We start from the raw sequence: 21691 nt of genomic DNA, 5'->3' as shown, positions 1-21691 counted from the left end.
TTGCCAAAACCACACACCAGATTAAAATAAAGAGAAGGGAAATAGGCAACCTGGGGTCCAAAATCTTAATTCTGACCTTATGCACAACTTCATGGGAAGCTTGTAGTAAAGCAACCAAAACGCTGGCTTGCATCCATAGATGCTTCTCGAGCAAATCCCGGGACGTCATTCTCCCCTTGTACTCAGCCTTGGTGAGGCCACAGCTGGAGTACTGCGTCCAGTTTTGGGCTCCACAATTCAAAAAGGATGTGGAGAAGCTTGAGAGAGTCCAGAGGAGAGCCACGCGCATGATCAGAGGTCAGGAAAACAGATCTTACGATGATAGGCTGAGAGACATGGGACTCTTTAGCTTGGAAAAGTGTAGGCTCAGGGGTAATCTGATGGCCACCTATAAGTTTATCAGGGGTGACCACCAGGATCTGGGGGAACGTTTGTTCAACAGAGCGCCCCAAGGGATGACTAGGTCGAACGGTCATAAACTCCTGCAAGACCGTTTCAGGCTGGACATAAGGAAGAATTTCTTTACTGTCCGAGCCCCCAAGGTCTGGAACAGTCTGCCAGCGGAGGTGGTTCAAGCACCTACACTGAACACCTTCAAGAGTAAATTGGATGCTTATCTTGCTGGGATCCTATGACCCCAGCTGACTTCCTGCCCTTTGGGCAGGGGGCTGGACTCGATGATCTCCCGAGGTCCCTTCCAGCCCTGATGTCTATGAAATCTATGAAAATGTTTATATACCATAGGAAGGAGTAGGAGAAAACTGGAAACTACTTACAGAGTAAGAATATATAAGAATTTCTCCATATGACATGCATTTTTTAGTATTTTGAAGCCATCAATCATGCAAAATAATCAAATCTACACTTATAAACATTCTGCTAGTTCTAAGAAGGTAACAACTTAATGTGTGTTTTTGTTTCAAGTCCATCGCCTGGTTTCTCTGAACTTGACACAAACTATATTTTGACTGGATTTAACCTATTTTATTCAAACCATGGACATTTCTGTTACATGAACTTATGATGTTATAGATCTTATTAAATATAGATAACATATTGGATAGCAGTTGGGAAGTGGAGATTTAGAACATCTCTCCTCTGCAGGAAAAAGATCTCTTGCACTTAACAGCAGAATTTTGCTTTTCTTCTGCTGAAAATAATGAGTTGAGGTTGTTGTATAGTCCTCACAATTGGGTATAATGATTTTGTTCAATCCATAGGATACAGGCGTCTCATAACTCTTTACCTGGGGAATGGTTTAATAATTATTTTTAAATTGTGAACAATCACAAGATTGTTTACTGTATTTAACCTGAATCCGAAATTACTTTGAATTTAATATGTGCCCCCCAAAATTAGATTTTAGACATGGAAAATGGTCATTTTAAATAAATATATATAGAGACCACAAGCTTTTGTTGGCTGAAGCTCTCTTTATCAGATGCTATGAAAGAACATGCACAAAGCCATGTGTAAGGACTGTTGTGAAGCAGGCAAGCAATAAACCTATAGCAGAAAAGGAGTCACAAAAGCTAATCCAGGTAATGGGAAAAGAATCTGTAGTCCATGCTAAAAACTACACTTAATACAATCCAGTCTATGGATGATATCTTGGGCTAAGTACAGACATTCAAAAAGCCCCAGCAGAAGCGCTCTAGGACACTGTACTTAAAGCATTATATGTTAAGAATGTGAGTGAACTGAACAGATGTTTGCTGTTTAGTGGCTGGGGGACACTCCTATAACTCCCAGGAGGCTGCTGGAGTGCCCCCTCTCCCCAGCCCTCTCTTCCCACCCCACCAGCTGGCAACTGTCAGCAGTGGCTGTTGGTGGAAAGACACTGGACTCCTTTTCCCCTGCAGCTTCCCTGGCCAGGCAGCAGCACACCACGGGGCTGGGGCAGCTATGGGGACAGTGAACCCAGACGCCTTTCCCCTGCAGCCCTCCCAGGCTGGCCACAGGGTCTGCCTGGTGGGAGGTGGCTGTGGGGGAAAGGAGTTTAAGCTCCGTGTTCTCACAGCTGCTCTGGCCCCAGCACTTGCTGCACCCTGCACCCCTGCCCAGAAAGGGGTTTGGGCTCTGTGTCCCCTCTTCCCTGGTGAGGCAGAAGTGCTCCACCAGGACTGCTGCTGGGACACAGAGCCCAGACCCCTTTTCCCCCGCAACACCCTGGCCATGCTATGGCGTGCTGCAGGGCCGAAGCAGCTGTGGAGAGAGACCTCCATTTCCTCCCCGCAAGCCAGGCTGCAGCTCACAGCTGGCCAGAGGGAGGAAGCAGGGCCGGGATCAGAGGCTGTCACTGACCCAAGGCAGCTGAAGGAGTGGGATAGTGACATAATATGACCTAGCTTAACTTGCGATAGATGTAGCACAGAAATTTTAAAAAGTGCTCTAAGAGAAAATGCTTTAGTTTAGTTCAGCTCCCTCTGTGCAAAAATAAGTTTATTTCCTACCTTTTTACCATCTTGTACCATCTACACTTTCCCCAGAGCCTGACAAAGGTACTTTGATCCCGAAAGCTTGCAGAAAAGGAAATTTTCTTGCCATTTTCCAGTTGGTCTAATAAAAGGTATCATTTTGGAACCAAGAGTTCTAGTTCTTTGTATGTCTTTTAGTTTAGTACCATATCCATCAAGGGTTAACTTAGGGCATGATCCACCATTTTTCCAGTGCTCTAAAAGCCATGAACAACTGTTCCGTTATCATATCATAGTATCATAGTGCTTAGGGTTGGAAGGGACCTAAACAGATCATCAGGTCTGAACCCCTGCTGCAGGCAGGCTTTAGAGTGCTTTCTGTGCACTTAAAGCATGATAGCTAGGGCCTGATTAAGTCACGAGTAAGTGATTTTCACAAAAAATGCAATTTGCAATGAAGTGCCATATGGCACAAGATGATACAACATGGAGCCATGGGGGCACCTGTGCACTGCCCAGTCCCCACCCCCACCTGGCCAGTGGCATCAGTGAAGGTGCATCACTGGACAGGGCAGGCAGGCAGTGGGAGGGATGTGCCCTATGCTACCCCAGCTGGGTTCATGTGTGCAGAGCGGAACCAAAGGCAGGGGCAGTGCAAAACTGAGGGATCCATGCTCCAGTCCCCCTGCCTGCCTTGCAACCCTTTGTTATCTGCGGGTGCTGCTAAGCTGCTGCGGTGCCAGGCAAGTTTGGCTGAGCTGGGGTCTGTCACGTGCTGACACATTACCAGGTGGGTCCCCCCCCGCCCCTTCAATTAGTTTTTAAAGATTTACTTTCTTTAAGAACAGCCACCCTCAGGTTGGTGATTGTGTGTCCAGGGAACTTAAACTGCTCTGCTACAGACCTGCACGTCTTTCTGCAGCTGACATCAGAAAGGTGTTCATTTACTCTGTCACATAGAGATAACCCCAACTGTCCAAAGTAGAAAGCAGAGGGGCACTGTGGGAAGGTGATGGCATATATAATATTGGAAGAGCTGCAAATGAACCTTGAATCTTGTAATTTGTGTTATTTGGTCCTGTGATGAGGTGGTCTGTATTGATGTTGGGGCACCGAAGTTATCTAAATCCACTGCAAGGCCTGGTACCTCAGTGAGAATGGGAATTAGGTAGCCTGTTGCTTGAGAGAGAACTTTCGACTTTGGGGGCTTTAAACCTGGACAGGTTTGTACCTATTGATTACTCTGAGATAGTCATCCTTTTCCAAGAGGGGTTAGAGGTCATTAATGATATGTTTAAGGTGTTCAAGACAGGAGCTATAGCTAGCTGACAACCAGAGGGATTCTGTTGTCCCTGTCCTGGGGTTGGTATTATAGCAGGTTGGTGGGAGGTCTGAGCCAGCTTCGTTGATTTCAGTAACTACAGTTTTGGGATTGTACTGTAATTGTAGGGATCTCTGTTCAAGGTCCTTAAAGTACACATTCCAGTTGATGCGAATACAGCTAATGCAGGGGTGGGCAAAATACAGCCCATGGGCTGGATTCAGCCCACATATGCCCAGCTGTGGTACACATCTGGGTGTGCAGCAGGGCTAGGGTGGTGCAGCTCCCAAATTCCATTTCCCAGCAGCCCCAGAGGTGGCAGTGGCTCATTCCGGCTGCTGCTGGACCCAGGCCCACTGCCTATGTACCCTGGGCCACATCCACTGCCGAGGGTGGGACATGTGGGTGGGGCACTCAGGCCAGGTGGCTGGGATTGGGCCATCAGCTTTGGGAGCAGGATGGGTGGGCGGGGGAGACCCTGGGATCTTGAGGCAGTGACAGCGTGGGGCCAGGGCCAGGGCAGAGCCACAATGTACTCAACACACGTCTCTGCCTGCAGAACTGGGACTCTACCCTAGCCCTGGCCTTGTGCTGTTACCACCCCAAGAGCCTGCGGGTCTCCACGGAGACTGGCCAGGAACCGTATGGGCAGGGCACTTTGCTGGGCAGATGCGATTGGAGCACCCTGCTCTCATGGCTCCTGGCTGGTCTCCATGGAGACCCCGTGATCTTGGGGCAGTGATGGCATGGGGCTGGGCTGGGCTGGAGCAGAGCCACGATCTGTTCTGTGCATGTCCCTGCCTGTGGAACCTGCACCCGTTGCAAGGGTATACAGGCAACAGATCAGGGCTCTGCCCCGTGCCGTGGCCCTGCACTGTCACGACGCTGTGACCCTGGCCTCATCCACCCTTCCCACTCCTGAACACCACTCCCAGCCAGCCTGCGGCCCCATCCCACATAGGGAGTGTTGGTGAGTTGTTGCAGGGGATGGGGTCCTGACTTGGCCTCCAACACCTCAACAAAACTGCTTATGTGGTCCACGGGCCCAGATTACTGCCCACCCCTGAGCTAACAGGGGTTATTGCTAACCCCTAAGCCTTTTGTTTCATACTACCTTTTTTCAAAGCAAACTGTGGTGATCTAATGGTTTCTCTCTCTGATGGCCCTGAGAGAGGCTGATTGCATTTCAAGACTGTATTTGTTTAGGAATGAATCATATGCAGAAATGAGACTGGAACCTTCTCCAGAAAATTCCTTTTTCCAAAACCCAAGTTTGACCAGTGCCAACACCATATTTTTCATCTTGCATTCAGATCCAAGTGATCTTGCAACTACTTAGGTGGAGATAGAGGGCTCCCAGCCTCTTTTGGGTTTCTTTACATGCAATAAGGTTTAATGTGCTTCACACAGAGCATCTTGAAAGAGATTAGCCCTCCTTATGGCACAAATAGTGTCTGACACAGATGTCCAAAGAGAGCAAAACATGGAGTACATTTTAAAACAAGCTCTCCACCTCAGAACATTTGGAGTCACAGACAGGTGAAGCCCAGAGGAGCACATGAGTATGAGGTACACTGGCCCCTGCATCTCAGAAGGAATACGCAGAGGAGGAAGAACATTTCAGCAGCCTCATCTTGAAGGGTCTGGTACCAGCACAAGACAGAGGCAAGGTGACATTATTGAAAAGGTTAATAGCCAATTATGAATTGGCTATTAAGATATAATTATACAGGCAAAGCAAAACAGTAGGTACACAGATACAGGATGTTAAGACTCAAGGCATCTTTCATTTGACCAACATCAGGTGCTACTGGAAAAGTACGTACACACACACACACACACACACACACACACACACACACACAAAGATGAAACTCTTAACTACAATGCCTTAACAAGAACTGCTCAGAAATGGCAGTTTTCCAGATTTTTTCAGCACTGAAGTTCTCTTACCCTGAAAAGAGAAAACTGCTAGGGTTTCACCATGTTCAAATGTAAATGCCAATTCTTATTTTGGGCAAAGAGTCCTTCACGCAGTGAAACCACATTTGAAATAACAAGTTATTCTCCACTATGATTATCCAAAAACAGGAGAAGGGAAAAGAAAGAAAGAAAGAATTGAGATGTCTTGCTGCCTTACTATTGACTTGGTTGCATTTTTTTTAGTTCTGCTTCTATGGTAGGCAAGTAGGGGGACTCCTGCACTGAGCCACCTGCCTCACTGCACCCAACCAAAAAACACGCTTCGGGTGTCTCCCCTAGGGCGTCTACATCTGGCCAACCCCCTTCCTGGAGCACACACCCCCTCAAGCCTCGAGTATCTGCTGCCACCACCCAGGCCCTGGTCTTTGTTAGGGCTCTGTGCAACTTGGGGTACACAGACCCTGTTAATCTTGGGGGTGCTTAGTCCACTGTGACATTTCGGGGTGCTTATTTTAGCCTGAAGTGTTCACAAGTAGCCTCCTGTACCGGAGGAAAGTAAAAAAGCCATGCCCATGTAAGCTACCCAAGCAAAGGGAGCTATAAAGACTAGTCTTTCCCTCTTAAGTATTCACAGCGAGGCATGCTGTAACAGATAGCTTTCTTGGTTACAGAGGTAGAAGATGAGGAAGGAGTACATGACACAGGATATTGAAGGAAAAAAAATGCCTTGAGCAAAAAGACTGGGCTTGTTGGCCCTTTGTAACACGTGGCTATAGTTACATGACCCTAAATTACTGGCTAAATTTCAGCTAAGTTACTTACATGTTCATTCAGAGACTGAAAGAACTCCAGAGGCTTTTTTGCTTGTTTCAGTGTCCCAAAATAACTTCTTCCTCCAAAATGGAATGACCCCTTTAAAAAGTGTTGTGACTTCATCACTAAGTCCTAAGCAGAAACAGGCAGTATTGAATGCAGACCAGTCCTTTTAAAAGTCGTCAGCATCCTCAGGTAAAGAGCTCAGGGTCACACAGGTTGTTTGGTGGGATAGAACTGTACAACTGCACTGTGTGGTCCTATAACACAACAGCAAAATTCTTCTCAGTATCCGTGCAGCAATGGAAGTCACGTACAAGATCCAAGGACAGTAGTGGCCCAAAACTTAAACTGCTCAAACAAAGCAGCATCTAATTGAGAGAAAAGTAACCTCAAGGAACACTACAAAGGCACATTAAAGTACCTGTAAGTACACCTAGAATAATATTAAAAATATGGCAACACTTCATGTTTATGCTCTGCTGGCTTTCAGTTTTTATCGAAAACTGTCTTGTTAGGCTTAAGAAAAAACACTTCCAGATTCCACGCGTTAGAGTCCAAGAATTAAGCATTACGAAGCTCTATGATTTCTACATAAGGCTCAATGTTTCATTTTTTGAAAGCTCCTCAAATGTCAATGTTTGTTTTCCTTCCTAAGTTGTACAGATGTAGTGTTTGCTCTCCAGAATAATAATTCCATGATGAATTTCACAGAAATGTATAAAAAAGGTTGGCGTTGATCTGTTAGGACAGGACAGGTAGAGGCAGGACACAGGGAAAAGAGCATTTCTGGAATTCCTTTCCAGTACAGCCATGAACAGCGGACAGTAACAAAAAGTATACCACATACAAACAGCTCATTAGCCTTATGAGCAAGAAAAAGTCTCTTTAAAACTGTACCACGGCCTGTTCAAAGTTAATTAAGCCTTCTGGAGGTATGCAAGCAGATTGTCAGAATCTGTAATGAGGCTCCACCCACTTCCAAACACCTCCCGCCTGCATTTTGTGTACCCAAAACTCTTAAATAGGCAAACTTAAGACACACCCTATTAACCTCTTTATAAAACCCAAGCTCCAGAGTGATTAGCAAATAACTAAGACATGCATACTCTGTCTATGCCACAGGGCATGTTACAACATCAAATCCCTTTAAAGTTCTTTGTAATTAAGCCTGAAAAGAGCCCTTGCATTATCAGATATGCAAGAGGCACAATTTATGTTACTTCATTACTATATACTGAAGGTTAACTCCTGGGCAGTTGTTTTTGTGCATGTTGATTCATGAAGATTGAAAGGAAAACTCTTATCCATTTACTTCAATAAAAATTTCAAAATGAGCCCAAGTTATAAGTTCCATGACTGTTATTGAATTCTTGAAAACTGAAAGGCAGAGTATATCTGCACTTTATAGACCAACCAAACAGATCTATATACATGTAGTACTTCCTGTGTAGACTGGCTGCAGTCCATTTCATTTGGCTGAGTGTGTTGCTATCCATGAACAGAGATGTAGTTAACATAAGAAATGCTTTCTCTACATATATGGATCCACTTTGTTTAGTTTGTAAGGTGCAAATCTACCCCACTTCTACTTGACTTCAGACTAACATGGCTAAAAATCATTTATTCACTAACTTTTTTGACCATGAAAAAAAATAGTCACGTTCTGCACTTCTATGAAGCATCTACCCTTGGTATTTCGAAACCTTTTACAAATGTTTATTAATTAAATCTCACAGCCCCCATCTATCCAAAATAGTTGTTGTGACAATAATTTTGCAAATTGGGAGATGTAGACATTGAAAAGTTAAGCAACCTGCCACAAGTCATGCAGGCAGTAAACTTGACAGTTCATCTTTCTGCTTCCAGTTCAGTACAGCATATTTACTGAATGTGTTTTTCCTGTGTGATCACCCTGTCACAATATGTCAGACCAATACTGGAATGTGTAATTTATGTGAGAGTTCAGGTCTTCAGATATATTTGCAATTTTTGGTGTAATGTGGTTCCTCCAATCCTAATGAAGTTTCTTGGCACCCCTATAAATATAGGCAATTTTAACCACAAGCATCATTCCTGTTCTACCAACAGCAGCAACATACTGGTACCTCAAACTGACCTCAGTACTTTATCTAATTTAATACATTTTCTCACATTTCCTTTTTCCACATCTCAGGCTGACTTTGTAAACATCCATCATCTCATCATGCATTTAAGTTACTTTATATTTTTATTCTCCACTCCAAATTTTAACCCATAAGTCAAACAGCTACTTCTTTCACTATGATTACCATGAAGATTTTGTCCACGTATCACAAAAATAAGTAAATCATGACTAATGGATTCTACTGCACCTTGAACAGTCCTTTCGTGCTCAGACATAGTAGTATATTTTCATCCCAAATGAGGATTTTCACAGCACTGGACGCTTAAATAATCGTTCACAACTAAATAGCACTTCAGTACAGGGGTGCTCAACCTCTGGCCTGCAGAGTCATCACATCTGGCCTTCTGGGCTTTCCACAGGTCTGGAAATTTAACAGCTGGAGCAGTGTGACCATTAATACAGCAACACTGGCTCCTGCCAAAATTCCCAAATCCCAAGCTCTACAGGGCTAGTCAGAGAAAGGTCATAGGGCTGAGTCAAGCTCTTTTCACCTGCGGGGCCATGTTAGGTTCAGGCTGTCCTCTGCTCCCCTCTGTGTGGCCAGACGGTGCCTGCTACACGTGCCTCAGGCACTGGATCAGGACCACCAGCCAGATCCGGCCCGAGGACGGACTAGGTACTGCTCATTATGGCCTGCCACGACAAAAGGTTGAGCATCACTATTTTAGTACATATGGTAAAACTGAACCTTATTTTATGCAGTACCTTTATACAGTTTACATTTCTAAATGCTTTATAGCCCTCTGAAAAAATGGAGCACTTTTGTTATGTACAACTGTGCATTAACATACTGCCTTTACATATTTCATAGATTTCATAGACATTAGGGCTGGAAGGGACCTCGGGAGATCATCGAATCCAGCCCCCTGCCCAAAGGGCAGGAAGTCAGCTGGGGTCATAGGATCCCAGCAAGATAAGCATCCAATTTACTCCTGAAGGTGTTCAATGTGGGTGCTTGAACCACCTCCGCTGGCAGACTGTTCCAGACCTTGGGGGCTCGGACAGTAAAGAAATTCTTCCTTATGGCCAGCCTGAAACGGTCTTGCAGGAGTTTGTGACCGTTCGACCTCGTCATCCCTTGGGGCGCTCTGGTGAACAGACGTCCCCCCAGATCCTGGTGGTCACCCCTGATAAACTTATAGGTGGCCATCAGATCACCCCTGAGCCTGCGCTTTTCCAGGCTAAACAGTCCCATGGCTCTCAGCCTGTCATCGTAAGATCTGTTTTCCTGACCTCTGATCATGCGCGTGGCTCTCCTCAGGACTCTCTCAAGCTTCCCCACAACCTTTTTGAATTGTGGAGCCCAAAACTGGACACAGTACTCCAGCTGCGGCCTCACCAAGGCCGAGTACAAGGGGAGAATGACGTCCCGGGATTTGCTCGAGAAGCATCTATGGACGCACGCCAGCATTTTGGTCGCTTTACTAGCCGCAGCATCGCATTGGAGGCTTATGTTCATCTTGTGGTCAATGATGACCCCCAAGTCTTTTTCTTCTGTAGTGCTAACCAACGTAGCACTGCCGAGCCTATAAGGGTGCTGCAGGTTTTTCCTCCCAAGGTGGAGAACCTTGCATTTTTCGGTGTTAAACACCATCAGGTTCTCGTCTGCCCATTTGCTGAGCTTGTCCAGGTCAGCCTGGATCACCCGCCTATCTTCTGGCATGGATGCTTTGCCCCAAAGTTTGGTGTCATCGGCAAACTTGGCCAGTCCACTCCTGACTCCAATGTCCACATCGTTAATGAAGATGTTGAACAGTATGGGTCCCAGGACAGAGCCTTGAGGGACCCCACTGGTCACAGGGCACCATGATGAGTGACTGCCATCAATCACAACCCTCTGGGTCCGACCACGAAGCCAATTTCCCAGCCAGCGGATCGTGGTGGAGCCAAGGCCACAACTGGGCAGTTTGGCCAAGAGGTGATCATGGGATACCAGATCAAAAGCTTTTTTGAAGTCAAGATATATGACATCAATCTCTTCTCCCTTGTCCAGGTGATAGGTCACCTGGTCATAGAAGGAAATGAGATTGGTCAAACAAGACCTACCCGCAACAAACCCGTGCTGGCTGTCCCTTAGAATGTTAGCCTGGGCCAGTCCCTCAAGGATGGCCTCCTTAATAAACTTTTCTAAGATCTTCCCCAGGATAGAAGTCAGGCTAATGGGCCTGTAGTTAGCTGGATCCACTCTCCTCCCTTTCTTGAAGATCGGCACCACATTGGCCGTCTTCCAGTCTTCTGGCACTACACCAGAGCGCCAGGAGTTTTCAAAGATCCGTGCCAGGGGCTGGGCTATGACGCTCGCCAGCTCCTTGAGTACCCTGGGGTGCAGGTTGTCAGGGCCAGCTGACCTTGAAGGTATCCAGCTTCTCAAGGTGTTCCTTCACGAGGTCAGCATTGATGGAGGGTAGGGGATTCCCCTCACCCAGATTTCCCTGTCCGATAGCAGGCATGGGCATCCCGTGTGACTGATGAAAGACTGATGCAAAGTACCTATTTAATAGGTTGGCTTTTTCCTGGGCGTCAGTTGTCAGTTGCCCCATCTGGTTTAGCAGGGGTCCAACATTGCCCTTGCTTTTCCTCCAGCTCCCCACATATCTGAAAAAGGACTTTTTGTTGTCCTTGATGCCTGAAGCTAGTTGGAGTTCAGTTGCAGCCTTGGCTTTCCTGGTTTGGTCCCTGCAGGACCGGACCAGCGCGGAGTAATCCTCCTTGGAGGTGAATCCCGTCCTCCATCCTTTGTAGGCTTTCCTTTTTAGCCACAGTAGGTCCGCTAGGTCTCTGGAGAGCCAGGGGGGCTGCTGTGCCTTCTTGCTGCCTTTCCTCCATGTTGGAATAGAAACAATGAAAACAATACTTTTCTGTATGTCAAGAGATGAAACAGCGCAATTTATCTGATCAGAAAGAGCCCAAACACTGTCATTTGCAATTCAAAGCACACTGTAGAAAATTTACTATTTCTGATTGCACTATGAAGAAAAAAAATGAGGGTTTTTTCTCTTTGGATACTTCAAAATAACTGATTTTTCAAAGTCTCCACAAAGAGACCTCCAGTGCTGTAACAGACTACATGCATTCACTCCCAACTCCTCCATTAGTCAACAGTATAGTCATTCTGAAACAAAGAGTCAAGAAGTTCAGTGTAAGAATAAATACAAGTTGGAAAGGAATTTTTTAAAAATAAAACTATAAGCAACTGGAAAAGTGGGTCTAATATAGAAACATTTCAGTCTTTGTTGCAGGCCTACTCTGGAGCTACTGCTTGGCACTTATCAGAGTACCTTTCATCCAAAGATCTCAGAAGTATTTGCCAGGTATTTAACCATAATCCCTGCAAGAGTTATGTGAAGTAAATTTGGATTAGTAGTTGGGTAAAGTGAACCATAGAGGGGTTAAGTGATTTGTATTTGGTAGTATCAGAAATCAGTGCCTCAATTAAGAACAAAATTAAGATTTGCTGATTCCCTATTTCTGGGTTTCTAACCATTAGAAATAACTCCTTTAAATTTAGCACACTGCATAATTCATGAACACAGGTGAACTGCACAAATTACAGAAAATAATATGCCTGTTATTACCCTGACTCTCAATTCCCAACCCTTCAAATATCATAATGCAAAAGAATGCCCAAAAAGGGAACCACACTTTTCACCCTAGAGTTATTAACATTGCGTTAGTCAATCAGTCAGGTCTGTACCTGCAAACCTGATAGCTGAGCAGCCGACATCCCCTGCAGGCATAGAGTCTGAGCCACAAATGCATTCAAATCCTCTAGAGAGAGGCTGTCTACCTGAAACAGAGATGAAATAATACTAGCTGTGAGCTATGGAAGGAAAAAAACCCCTTTTTGCAAATTGGTCTCTGTCATTGCACAAACAAGTAACGCTTTTTTTTTTAAATCTCTGCCCTACTAACTGTGTAAGTACATTCTAGCAACAAGGACTGTAAATGAAGAACTTACTTTTGCAACACCAAATGTCTAGTTTTTTACTATTTCCAGTCACCACTTCCTTCCCCTGCCCTGCAAAGCTCAGTTTCATGTTTGCCCTCTTCTTTTTCCTTAGAACCAGGGCATTTACCAGTAAATCTAATACCAAACATGTTCTAACAATAATGTTATTTCAGAGATATAAAATATCTTAACACTACAACAATAACCCTTTTCCAAATGAAGAGTACTTAAAGTGGATCACAGTTATGATGGCTAGTATGACAACTCAAATGTTGTACTGAGCTATCGGTTAAAAGTTGTCAAAAAGTTGCTACATTGTTAAAAATTATAACAATTTTAAACTATATTTTATTACTTCAGATCATATTAATTTAGAATGCCTTCATTTTTTCCTGGGGGCTGAAGTAGGAGAGAGAATTTAAAGTTTGGAGAAAAATGGAGGGAAAAAAATCACATCTTGCTCAGGAAAAAAAAGGGCAACTCTAGGGGGAGAAAACAAAGATACAGCTAATATTTTCCTTCAAATATTTCTGATAAGGGGGAAGTGTGGAGCTTGCCCCTATGAAGAGACAAAATGTCTGATTCCCAGATCCACAGGTCTTGGTGATGCAACAGAGGGACGGGACCATCTCTGTAGGAGCTCTGTGCATCCACGTTAGCTACTGGCCTTGTGGTGCTGCTTCTTCAGTTTCTGTGCATCAAAGCTCTAACAGGATTATGACTGCCATAAAAAATATATGTACTTAACCTCTAAACATGTCAAGGCTGAGTATGTAATAATACAGTTGATATTGTTATAGGTTTTGAGTTACGCTGTGAGGAAAGTCAATATGGTAGGCACTGTATTTCTTATCACATGGAGGGTTTTATGAAGCTACAGAATCTGCATTGTCAGTGGAGATGTGCCATTTGGGGGTTGGAATACAGGTGGGATGTGTCCTATAACATGGCATTGCCTTTCTTTTAATGGTTCAATTTGTCATCAATGGAAAGGAACTGAGGAAGACAAGAAACATAGGGACTTCACTTACTTTTCTTACCTGGTATTAAAAAAGTTTAATATCCCTCCAATCCTAACCTTATCTTACCCCAAAATCAGTGACAGCATCACAAATCTGGCAAATTTTGAATTAGAAATAACCTGTTGATCCTCACTGTGAGTACTTTTCTCCCTGAAAGGTCTGGCAGATGGTAGGGCGGGGGCCTTGAAGACTAACTTGTTCAGAAAGACATAAGCTTTTGTAGGAAACACTTTACTCCATCAGATGCTATAAAAGCTCTGCTAAACATTGCAAAGAAAAACAGACAACTGACTGGCTGCTAAGATCTGCTAATTTTCTTACCAACATTATTTTACCCTGCTCTATTTTTATTTTCAAGGCAGGTGCAACAATGGAAGCAAGGGGCAACTGTTAAACCCTCAAACCCTAGTATGTACAGCCAAAGGAAAAAACTACTACAGAACAACTACAGAAAAATTATTTTAATTAAAAAGTCTGCTTATGCTAATAAGTGAGCTGAAAAATGTCTTTATTTTGACTTTTTGGTATGTACAGTTTCTCTCGCTTTCTGTGGATTCTGTATGTGAGAATTTGCTTTTATGCAATCACCCTTTTTATACCAAAAATTTGTTATATGCAAGGTAAATTCACTCTTATACGATGGGCGTGGCGGAAGCCCACAGTCAGCTGCTTTGTGCAGTGCATTGTGGGAGCGACACACCCTAAAATACAGTCACCTGTGTGGATCTGTGCCCCTCGCTTGTTGTATGTGACACGTGTTTCTGTAGTTGCCATCCCCATTATGATAGTGCCCTGTGCTTGTGTGTACTGTCTGCTGTTGGTGAGTACCAAAATTGTTCTGTAAAAATGGTAGAAATGGGTCTGAGGATCAGTACAGTTGAGGTCTTAGAACTTATCCTTATTTGTTACATTTTAAAATGGGTTCCCTTTATGAGAATTCGAGTTATGTGCCATATTCCAGGAACATGCACAGCATAAAGCGAGGGAAACCTGTACATTACTTTCATTGGGTTATTCACAACTAGTCAGATAACCTGAAATGAACTAATTAAAATGTCAAAATAGTAATTTCTGAAAAATGCTTTATTTTGGGTTTCTTCCTACGCCATGGAAAAAGGTGGTAAAACCCACATTTTTTCATTTTTAGGAGAAAAACCTGGATTTTCTCATCTTAAGGAGAAAAACACAGGAAATGGTGGGTTTCCCCTTGCAGGTTGGCAGAGTGCCAGCCTGCAAGGGGTTGGGGAGAGAAAAGGAGGGCAATAAACAGGGGGCACCATGTGCACGTGCACATGTACATGTTACGAGGCAGCCGGGAGAGCAGCTCCCCACACGTAAGTCTGGAGGGCGAAAGGGGTGATGACGGAACTGAGGCCCCCATAACGAGGGAGGAAGTGGAGCAGGGCTGGGGCTACTGCCCACCTGGGGCGGTACATGGGACTTGGGGCCAGAATGCACAGCCAGAGGGCCCTGGCAGGGAGCAGGATGGGGCTATTGGCAGCTTGTCTAGGGTGGCAGTGTTGGAACTGGCACGTCACCACTGCACACACTCCAAGGGGAAGCACCTGACCCCAGATATGAGCGTGGGGCAGAGGCAGGCTGCTTGCTGCAGGCTGGGGACCGCCCACTTGCAGCCCTTACACTGGGCCCTCTCTGGCCCAGCAGGTGGGACCCCATATGGCAGGGCACACCAGGGTGGGCAAGCCACTGGGAGTCCTGCGCTGCCCTGGCGAGGTGCCCCTGCTCACCTGGCAGTAGAGGGGCTAGCTTGTGGAGGTCTGCTCTTCACTGCTGCCAAGAGGCAGGGAGTACCTCACCAGGGCAACATAAAAGTTCCCAGCACTGGCAACGAGTTTCCCCACCCAGCCCCACTCTGTCCTGCCACACCAGGTCCCACCTGCTGGGCTACAAAGGCCCTGAGGGGAGGGCAGCAGGACGGGGAGCTCAAGCCCACAGCCTGCATCTGTCTCCACAATGAGCTCTGCTTCGGCTTCACTGGCCATTGGTGACCCCAGCAAAGTGACTGTCCCCAGGGTAGGTGATTGCACCATCTCTGGAGGGATCTTATTCCACAGTCTGGACACCCTGACTGTGAAGAAGTTTTTCCTAATGTTGAATCTGAATCAATCTTCCAGGAGTTTGTGGCCTTTACTCCTGGTTTTCCCCTTGAGTGCCCCACTGAACAGTTGCTCATCGAACCGTTGGTGTACTCGTCTAGTAAAGTGGTAAAGCCTTCTTTTCCTCAGGCTGAAGAGTCCCAGAACCCTCAGCCTTTCCTCATATGGCTTGCCTTTTAAGACGCTGATCATACAGTGGCTCTTATTTGGACTCTGTCCTTGTTAAAGTGTGGTGCCCAGAACTGGATGTAGTACTCCAGCTGAGGTCTCGCCAGTGCTGAGTAGAGTGGAAGAATCATCTCCTTGCTTTTGCTGGAGATGCATGGAAGGATCTTATCACACACCCCATACCAGAGCACTTACAGAGCATGTACCGGAGTGGATCCTGGTACAGCCACTTGCAGCCTTCCAGCTGCCATCCACAGCCAGCCCAGAACTCCACTGTAGCTTCTTGGGCAGCCTCCTGGTTTGGGGATGCCCTGAAACCACATCTTAATTACCCTGATTAATCCCGGAGAAGCCATTAATCCATGCTTAATAACACGTGGATTAATGGCTTCCCCGGGCTTAATCAGGGTAATTAAGTCACAATTTCAGGCCATCTGGCAATCTGCGGGGAGGGGCGGGACTGCTGAGGCCCCTCGGCCAATCAGAACTGTGGGAGGCCCCTCTGCACTAAGCCCATGAAAACGGCAGCTGGCCCCAGGATCTGCCTGTGATTGTCCAGCCCCCTTGAGTTCAGTAGACCCCTAATTATAGCACATGGGACCTAACTGACTTGAGTGCAGGTAATCATTTGAGCAAATGGCCACATGAGGATAGCTGAAACTGACTAGAACTAACAATACAAAAACCACGGCACATGGATGGATCTAGGATTTTGAAAATGGGTTGTGGGGGAGGATGGAGTAGAAATTCTGAGTAGAAATGTTGCTGCCACTGCCAGGTAGTTGGTTTTCGACTTTGGGTGGACCCAGAATCAAAGAAGGATGCAAATGCACCAGTGTACTCATCCTGGATCCAGCCTGAGTTGGCATAATTTATACTGATGTACAACTGTTATAGTTTTTTTTTTTGTTTTTTTACAGGATTTATATCTGAGTAAAGTGACTTGCATCAGTATAATTCACTCCATTTAATACCCAGCTAAGCATTAAACCAGGGTAAACATCTCTGGTGTCTGTACTGCTTTAGTTAGTTCATTGGTAGTTAATAGTTTAGACTGATGCCAGAATTACATGGCTGATCACATTACTTACTATTACAGTAAGTAAAAGTTTAATGTATATAGCTGCAGCCATGAATTATAGCCTGTAAAAAGGGTGAGCTGAGGTGTGAAAAGGTCATGAGAACTGATCAAAAAGGTCTACTATGGCCATACAGATGGTCTGTTCAGATGGTCTGCTCATGGGCATTTGAGAAATAAGACATTATTGTGGAAATACAGTATTTTCTTCCATAGGTGTGACAATTAAACATTTTATAACACTGTACTATCAAGCTCATCATCTGTCTGGGCTAACAAGCGAGAAAGAAACAGGCCCTGACTAGCAATGATTATCAGAAAGTCAACTGCAGTATGAGGTGCAAGTGCTGGGTGTAAAGTAACCATTCACCTCACCTGCATCAAGAGATACATCAACAGGCAACAGACAGCTGCAACAGGTGCTTTCAGAGCCTTGAGCTCCTCCAGCATATCCTGAAGATGAAAGCATGCCAGAAATGTGCTATACCGTTGATTTTCTATGTCTGGTCCTTTGCCAAGCCAGAGTGTTCTCAAACTAGGTGTTTCACCTATAAAAAAAAAAAAAAAAAATCAACTGTTTTTATTTTGGTTGTAGCAAAATAAAACTAAAACTTTCCCTACTAAACTAAACACTAGAAAGAAACAAATGCCTGGCTCTTTAAGCTTGCAGGGACTAGAATATGAATATTAACTGAACAGACTGAATACAGGTATTTAAAAAACACAGGGCTGCAATTTCACAGTAGGCTCATGCTTTTAACACACCTGGGTTGATTCGCTTGCAACATTACTACAGGCAAACTTGAACCAAAAAGAAAAAGCAACTATCAACATTAATGCCCTTCCCCAAGTGGATGCAGGGTACAAGGAGAATTCAGCTTTATCATGAAGCTACACTCTGATAAGAATCAGCATATCCAGAGAGAAGATTACAGGAAGCCTGGAAAAAGAAAAAAAAAATTGTCTGGATTTTAATTAACCCATCAGTTATAAAATACCTGATGGCACCAGGTTTATTATAATGAAGACAGCATTTTTCTGTTAATGTTTTGTTATTAGAAAAAACAACACAAATTCAGTAGTCTGGGAGTATAGTGGAAGATTATATAGAAACTTTAGCATCAATCAGAGATACTTCTGATTCTGACTGAGGCCTTCCTAACAGGCATAAGAATGGGAAATTATTTGTAAACGCTGCTACTGAAACTGTCTACAGCCCTTGGAACAATGTGGCCAATGCTGGAAGCAATCTGCAGGCAGTATATCTCTAACCCTCTAACCCCCTGATCCTCTAGATCAGGGGTTTTCAACCTTTTTAAACAAGTGTACCCCTTCCGTCTCAAAGTTTCAGCTCATGGATCCCTTTATATATATTTTTTGTTTTTAAGGGGGGGAGGGGGAGCAGATTGAAGCTCTGTGGTGAGGGAGGGAGTGGGGTGGGGCAGGGGTAGGTGCTGCTCAGCTGGGGCGGGGTGTGAGATGGAGCTGCGAGCAGCTTGTCCAGGGAGCATGGGGGGAGGTCGGGGGGAGGCAGCTCCTGCTGCTGCGTGCACCCTGGAAGGGCATGTGACACTAGACCTGCACAGACTGGTGCGGGCTGCTGCTGTGGGGGGGAGACTGAGGCTACAGCGGTGGGGGGAGGGAGCGGGGGGAGGGCAGAGGCTGCCCATCCAGGACAGGGTGCGGGGCTGAGCTGTGCAAAGCAGGCACTCCCACCCCTGTGTGCACTTTGGGAGGGCATGGGAGGCATGTGTCCCCAGATCTACACTCAGGGTAGATAGCAGCAGCACTGGGAGATGGGCTGGGAGGCTACCATGAATGGTGGGGTGGGGTGGGATGAGGCTGGGGCTGTGCCAGGCTGTTCCCAGTGAGGGCTGGGCTGGGCTGGGCTGGGCTGCACTGGGAGTGGGCCTACGGGAGGGGCTGCAGCCACCCCAAAATTCACCGTAGCCCCCACCAACCAGCACAGCCCTGCCCAACACCCCTGCCGGGAACAGCCCACATTACCCCAGCCCCAGCCTACAGTGACTCACAGCCTGCCCAGCCCTGCATGCCCTCCTGGGGTGTATGCAGCAGCAGAAGCCACCACCCCCTACATGAGCCACTTGTGGCTCTGTTCTGTGCTCTGCTCCAGCTGGGCAGCACCTGCCCCTTCTCCAGCCCCAGCCCCACTCCCTTTCTCACTGTGGGGACCTACAGGAGTGGGGCTATGGGGGGGCTGCAGCCACCCTAAAATTCACTATAGCCCCCTAACTTCTCTCCCAGCACCACCACCCATCCTGAGTGCAGCCCAACCCAGCCCCACCCCCACCAGGAAGAGCCCAGCACCACTCCTGCCCCAGCCTGCCCCGCCTTGCAAGGAGATTGTGGAGCACATGCCTCCCATGCCCTCCCGGGGTGCACGCAGCAGCAGGAGCCACCCCCCTGCATGGCTCAGTCCTGTGCCCTGCCCCAGCTCCACTCCCTCCCCCAACAACAAGCTTACCAGCTGGACCGGGCTGCTCTCCACACAGTCGGGCTACACTCCTTGCCACCCGTGTGCTGTGCTGCAGCTGCGTGCATGCACATGAAGTTCCGTGTACCCCCTATGACCATTTTAAGTACCCCTAGGGGTGCATGTACCCCCACGTGACAACCACTGCTCTACATGGCAGATGAAAGGCCTCAATCAGGACCCTCTCAGGGCCAAAGCTTTAAGGAACGAACTGGCTATCTATGGGCTGTTCTGACAAAACAGGGGTCACATGGTTGTATTCTAATAGTATAACATCTAAACTCTATTTTTTCTCTCTGCATTTCCAGTGCATTCTTCTGTGCAGTATCTAAGTGACTGATGTTTCCCTCCAACTGTCACTTCCCAGCCTGTGACTATTTTGGAAAACACAAGATACATATCTCCACTTGCATTACTTTTAATCTACTGTCAAAATAAATAAAACTGTAGGTTACACTGTCAGAAGAATATCTTCTCAGCTGTGCCTTAGAATCCCGATTGAAGAAACACAACTAAAAAGCAATTCTGCTTTTGTAGCTGAACAAACAGAGAGGTGCTAATTTTAAGTTTGGACAGATTAAGCTACATTTGGTAACACATTTCCTTTTATGATGAGCAGCAGCTGCATTCAACAGTTAGAGCTACTTGGTAACAATAAATGGTTAAAGTGTCTAGATGCTGAGTTCTAGATAAATGACATGTTTACTTAGCAAAGAAAGCCTGTTAACCAAATGATATTATTCCAAGGGAGGAGAAAAGTTAAAAAAACAAATTCTTAAATACTTTTTCTTTACCCCTCAGACTGTTTATTTAATATTCTTAAAATACTGTTTCCCATAAACAGACTTGAATCATACAAATATAATTAACTGCAAATTCTCAAAGTCCTTTCCATATTATCATACTAAATAAAGTACGCATTTTCAGGCTTTAATTACTTTGTAGGGAAATGTATATATTATGTAAGTAATTTATAATTTAATAATATTATTGGATCCTGCTGTTGTGGTTCAGTGGTAGAATCCATGTCTGCCAAGTAGGTGACCACGGTTTGATTCCTGGGTGCATACATTACTACAGCCCACTGAAGCACCAAACATCAGGACTCAGTCTGGCCTTGGGATTCTGTCTCAATGGCCTAAAGAAGGGATGGAAGGTTTTGACAGCCTCTGCTACACCACACTCCTGCCCAGGCATACTCATCAAAGGTCTGGATGACCTCTCACGCATACACCTTGATCCAGAAAGATCAATCTTTCTTACTAATATTATATGTTGGGATATATTAAGTTTCCTCTACAAAGTAAATAAGGTCTGAAAAAATGTATATATACATTTATCTATAGTATATACACACATTATTTAGAATATACTATATACACACAGACAATATACACACAAATATACACATATACACACACACAAGGAGAATTCAGCTTTATCATGAAGCTACACTCTGATAAGAATCAGCATATCCAGAGAGAGTCTTGCTTTAGGAGATGAGTGTCAGCTATCTGCACACAGTAGCCAGCCCAGTGGAGTTGATGTTTCATGATCTTTACCTCAATACTAGTTATGTCAGCTGCAGAAAGGATGCTGGCATTGGTGCAGTGGTCTTTCCATCTAATGTGAAGGATCTTCCTGAGGCAATGCTGATGGAACCATTCTAGGCGCTTAAGATGGCTTTGATATGTCACCCATGTTTCACACCCATAGAAGAGCATGGGGATAACTACTGCATTGTAGACTATGATCTTAGTTTACTTCTACAGATCTTGATCAAAGACATGACAATGTAGCTTTCCAAAGTATACACTGGCAGAGCAAGTCCTATGTTCAACTTCTACATCAAGACTGATTGATTAGGAAAGATGACTGCCAAGGTATGGGAAATGTTCTGCATTTTCCAGGAGTTCTCCATCAATGGTAATTTGTGGAGGAAGGAGAGCAGTTTGTGCTGGGGCAGGCTGATGGAACACCTTGGTCTTTCAAATATTAACGTAGAGTTCCAGCCTGTGACAGGCAAATGAAAAGAGGTCACAGGTGGACTGCAGATCAGTCTCAGTGTGCGTGAGGATAACACAGTCGTCAGTGTACTGAAGGTCAGTGATGCCAGTCTAGGCAAATTTTGTTTTGCTGTAAAGGTGCCACAGGTTGAGAAGCTGACTGTCCATTCGATATTCAACTCCAATTCTGGAAGGAAGGCAGTCACAGATGAGAAT

At 45.4% G+C, this 21691-nt stretch overlaps 1 protein-coding gene across 4 annotated transcripts in view; it reads right to left on the bottom strand.

Moving 5' to 3' along the window:
* FAM120B (family with sequence similarity 120 member B) overlaps positions 1-21691 on the bottom strand; it is an 86113-nt gene that overhangs the window by 43441 nt on the left and 20981 nt on the right. For all 4 annotated transcript variants that reach the window (XR_016441876.1, XM_090043567.1, XM_090043576.1 and 1 more), the window contains exons 5-6: positions 17351-17523; positions 12336-12428 (exon numbers count right to left, since the gene is read on the bottom strand). Coding sequence is in view for 3 of the 4 variants with exons in the window: in XM_090043567.1 (XP_089899693.1) it covers positions 12336-12428; positions 17351-17523 (266 nt within the window). In the remaining variant the exon portion in view is untranslated. The remainder of the gene's footprint in view (positions 1-12335; positions 12429-17350; positions 17524-21691) is intronic.

This window comes from Crocodylus siamensis, chromosome 1 (assembly GCF_052110815.1).
Source record: "Crocodylus siamensis isolate JL-2025a chromosome 1, ASM5211081v1, whole genome shotgun sequence".
In the NCBI taxonomy this organism is placed as follows: Eukaryota; Metazoa; Chordata; order Crocodylia; family Crocodylidae; genus Crocodylus; species Crocodylus siamensis.
The sequence above is the reverse complement of the archived record's forward strand: the minus strand, read 5'-3'. Positions and strand labels throughout refer to the sequence as shown.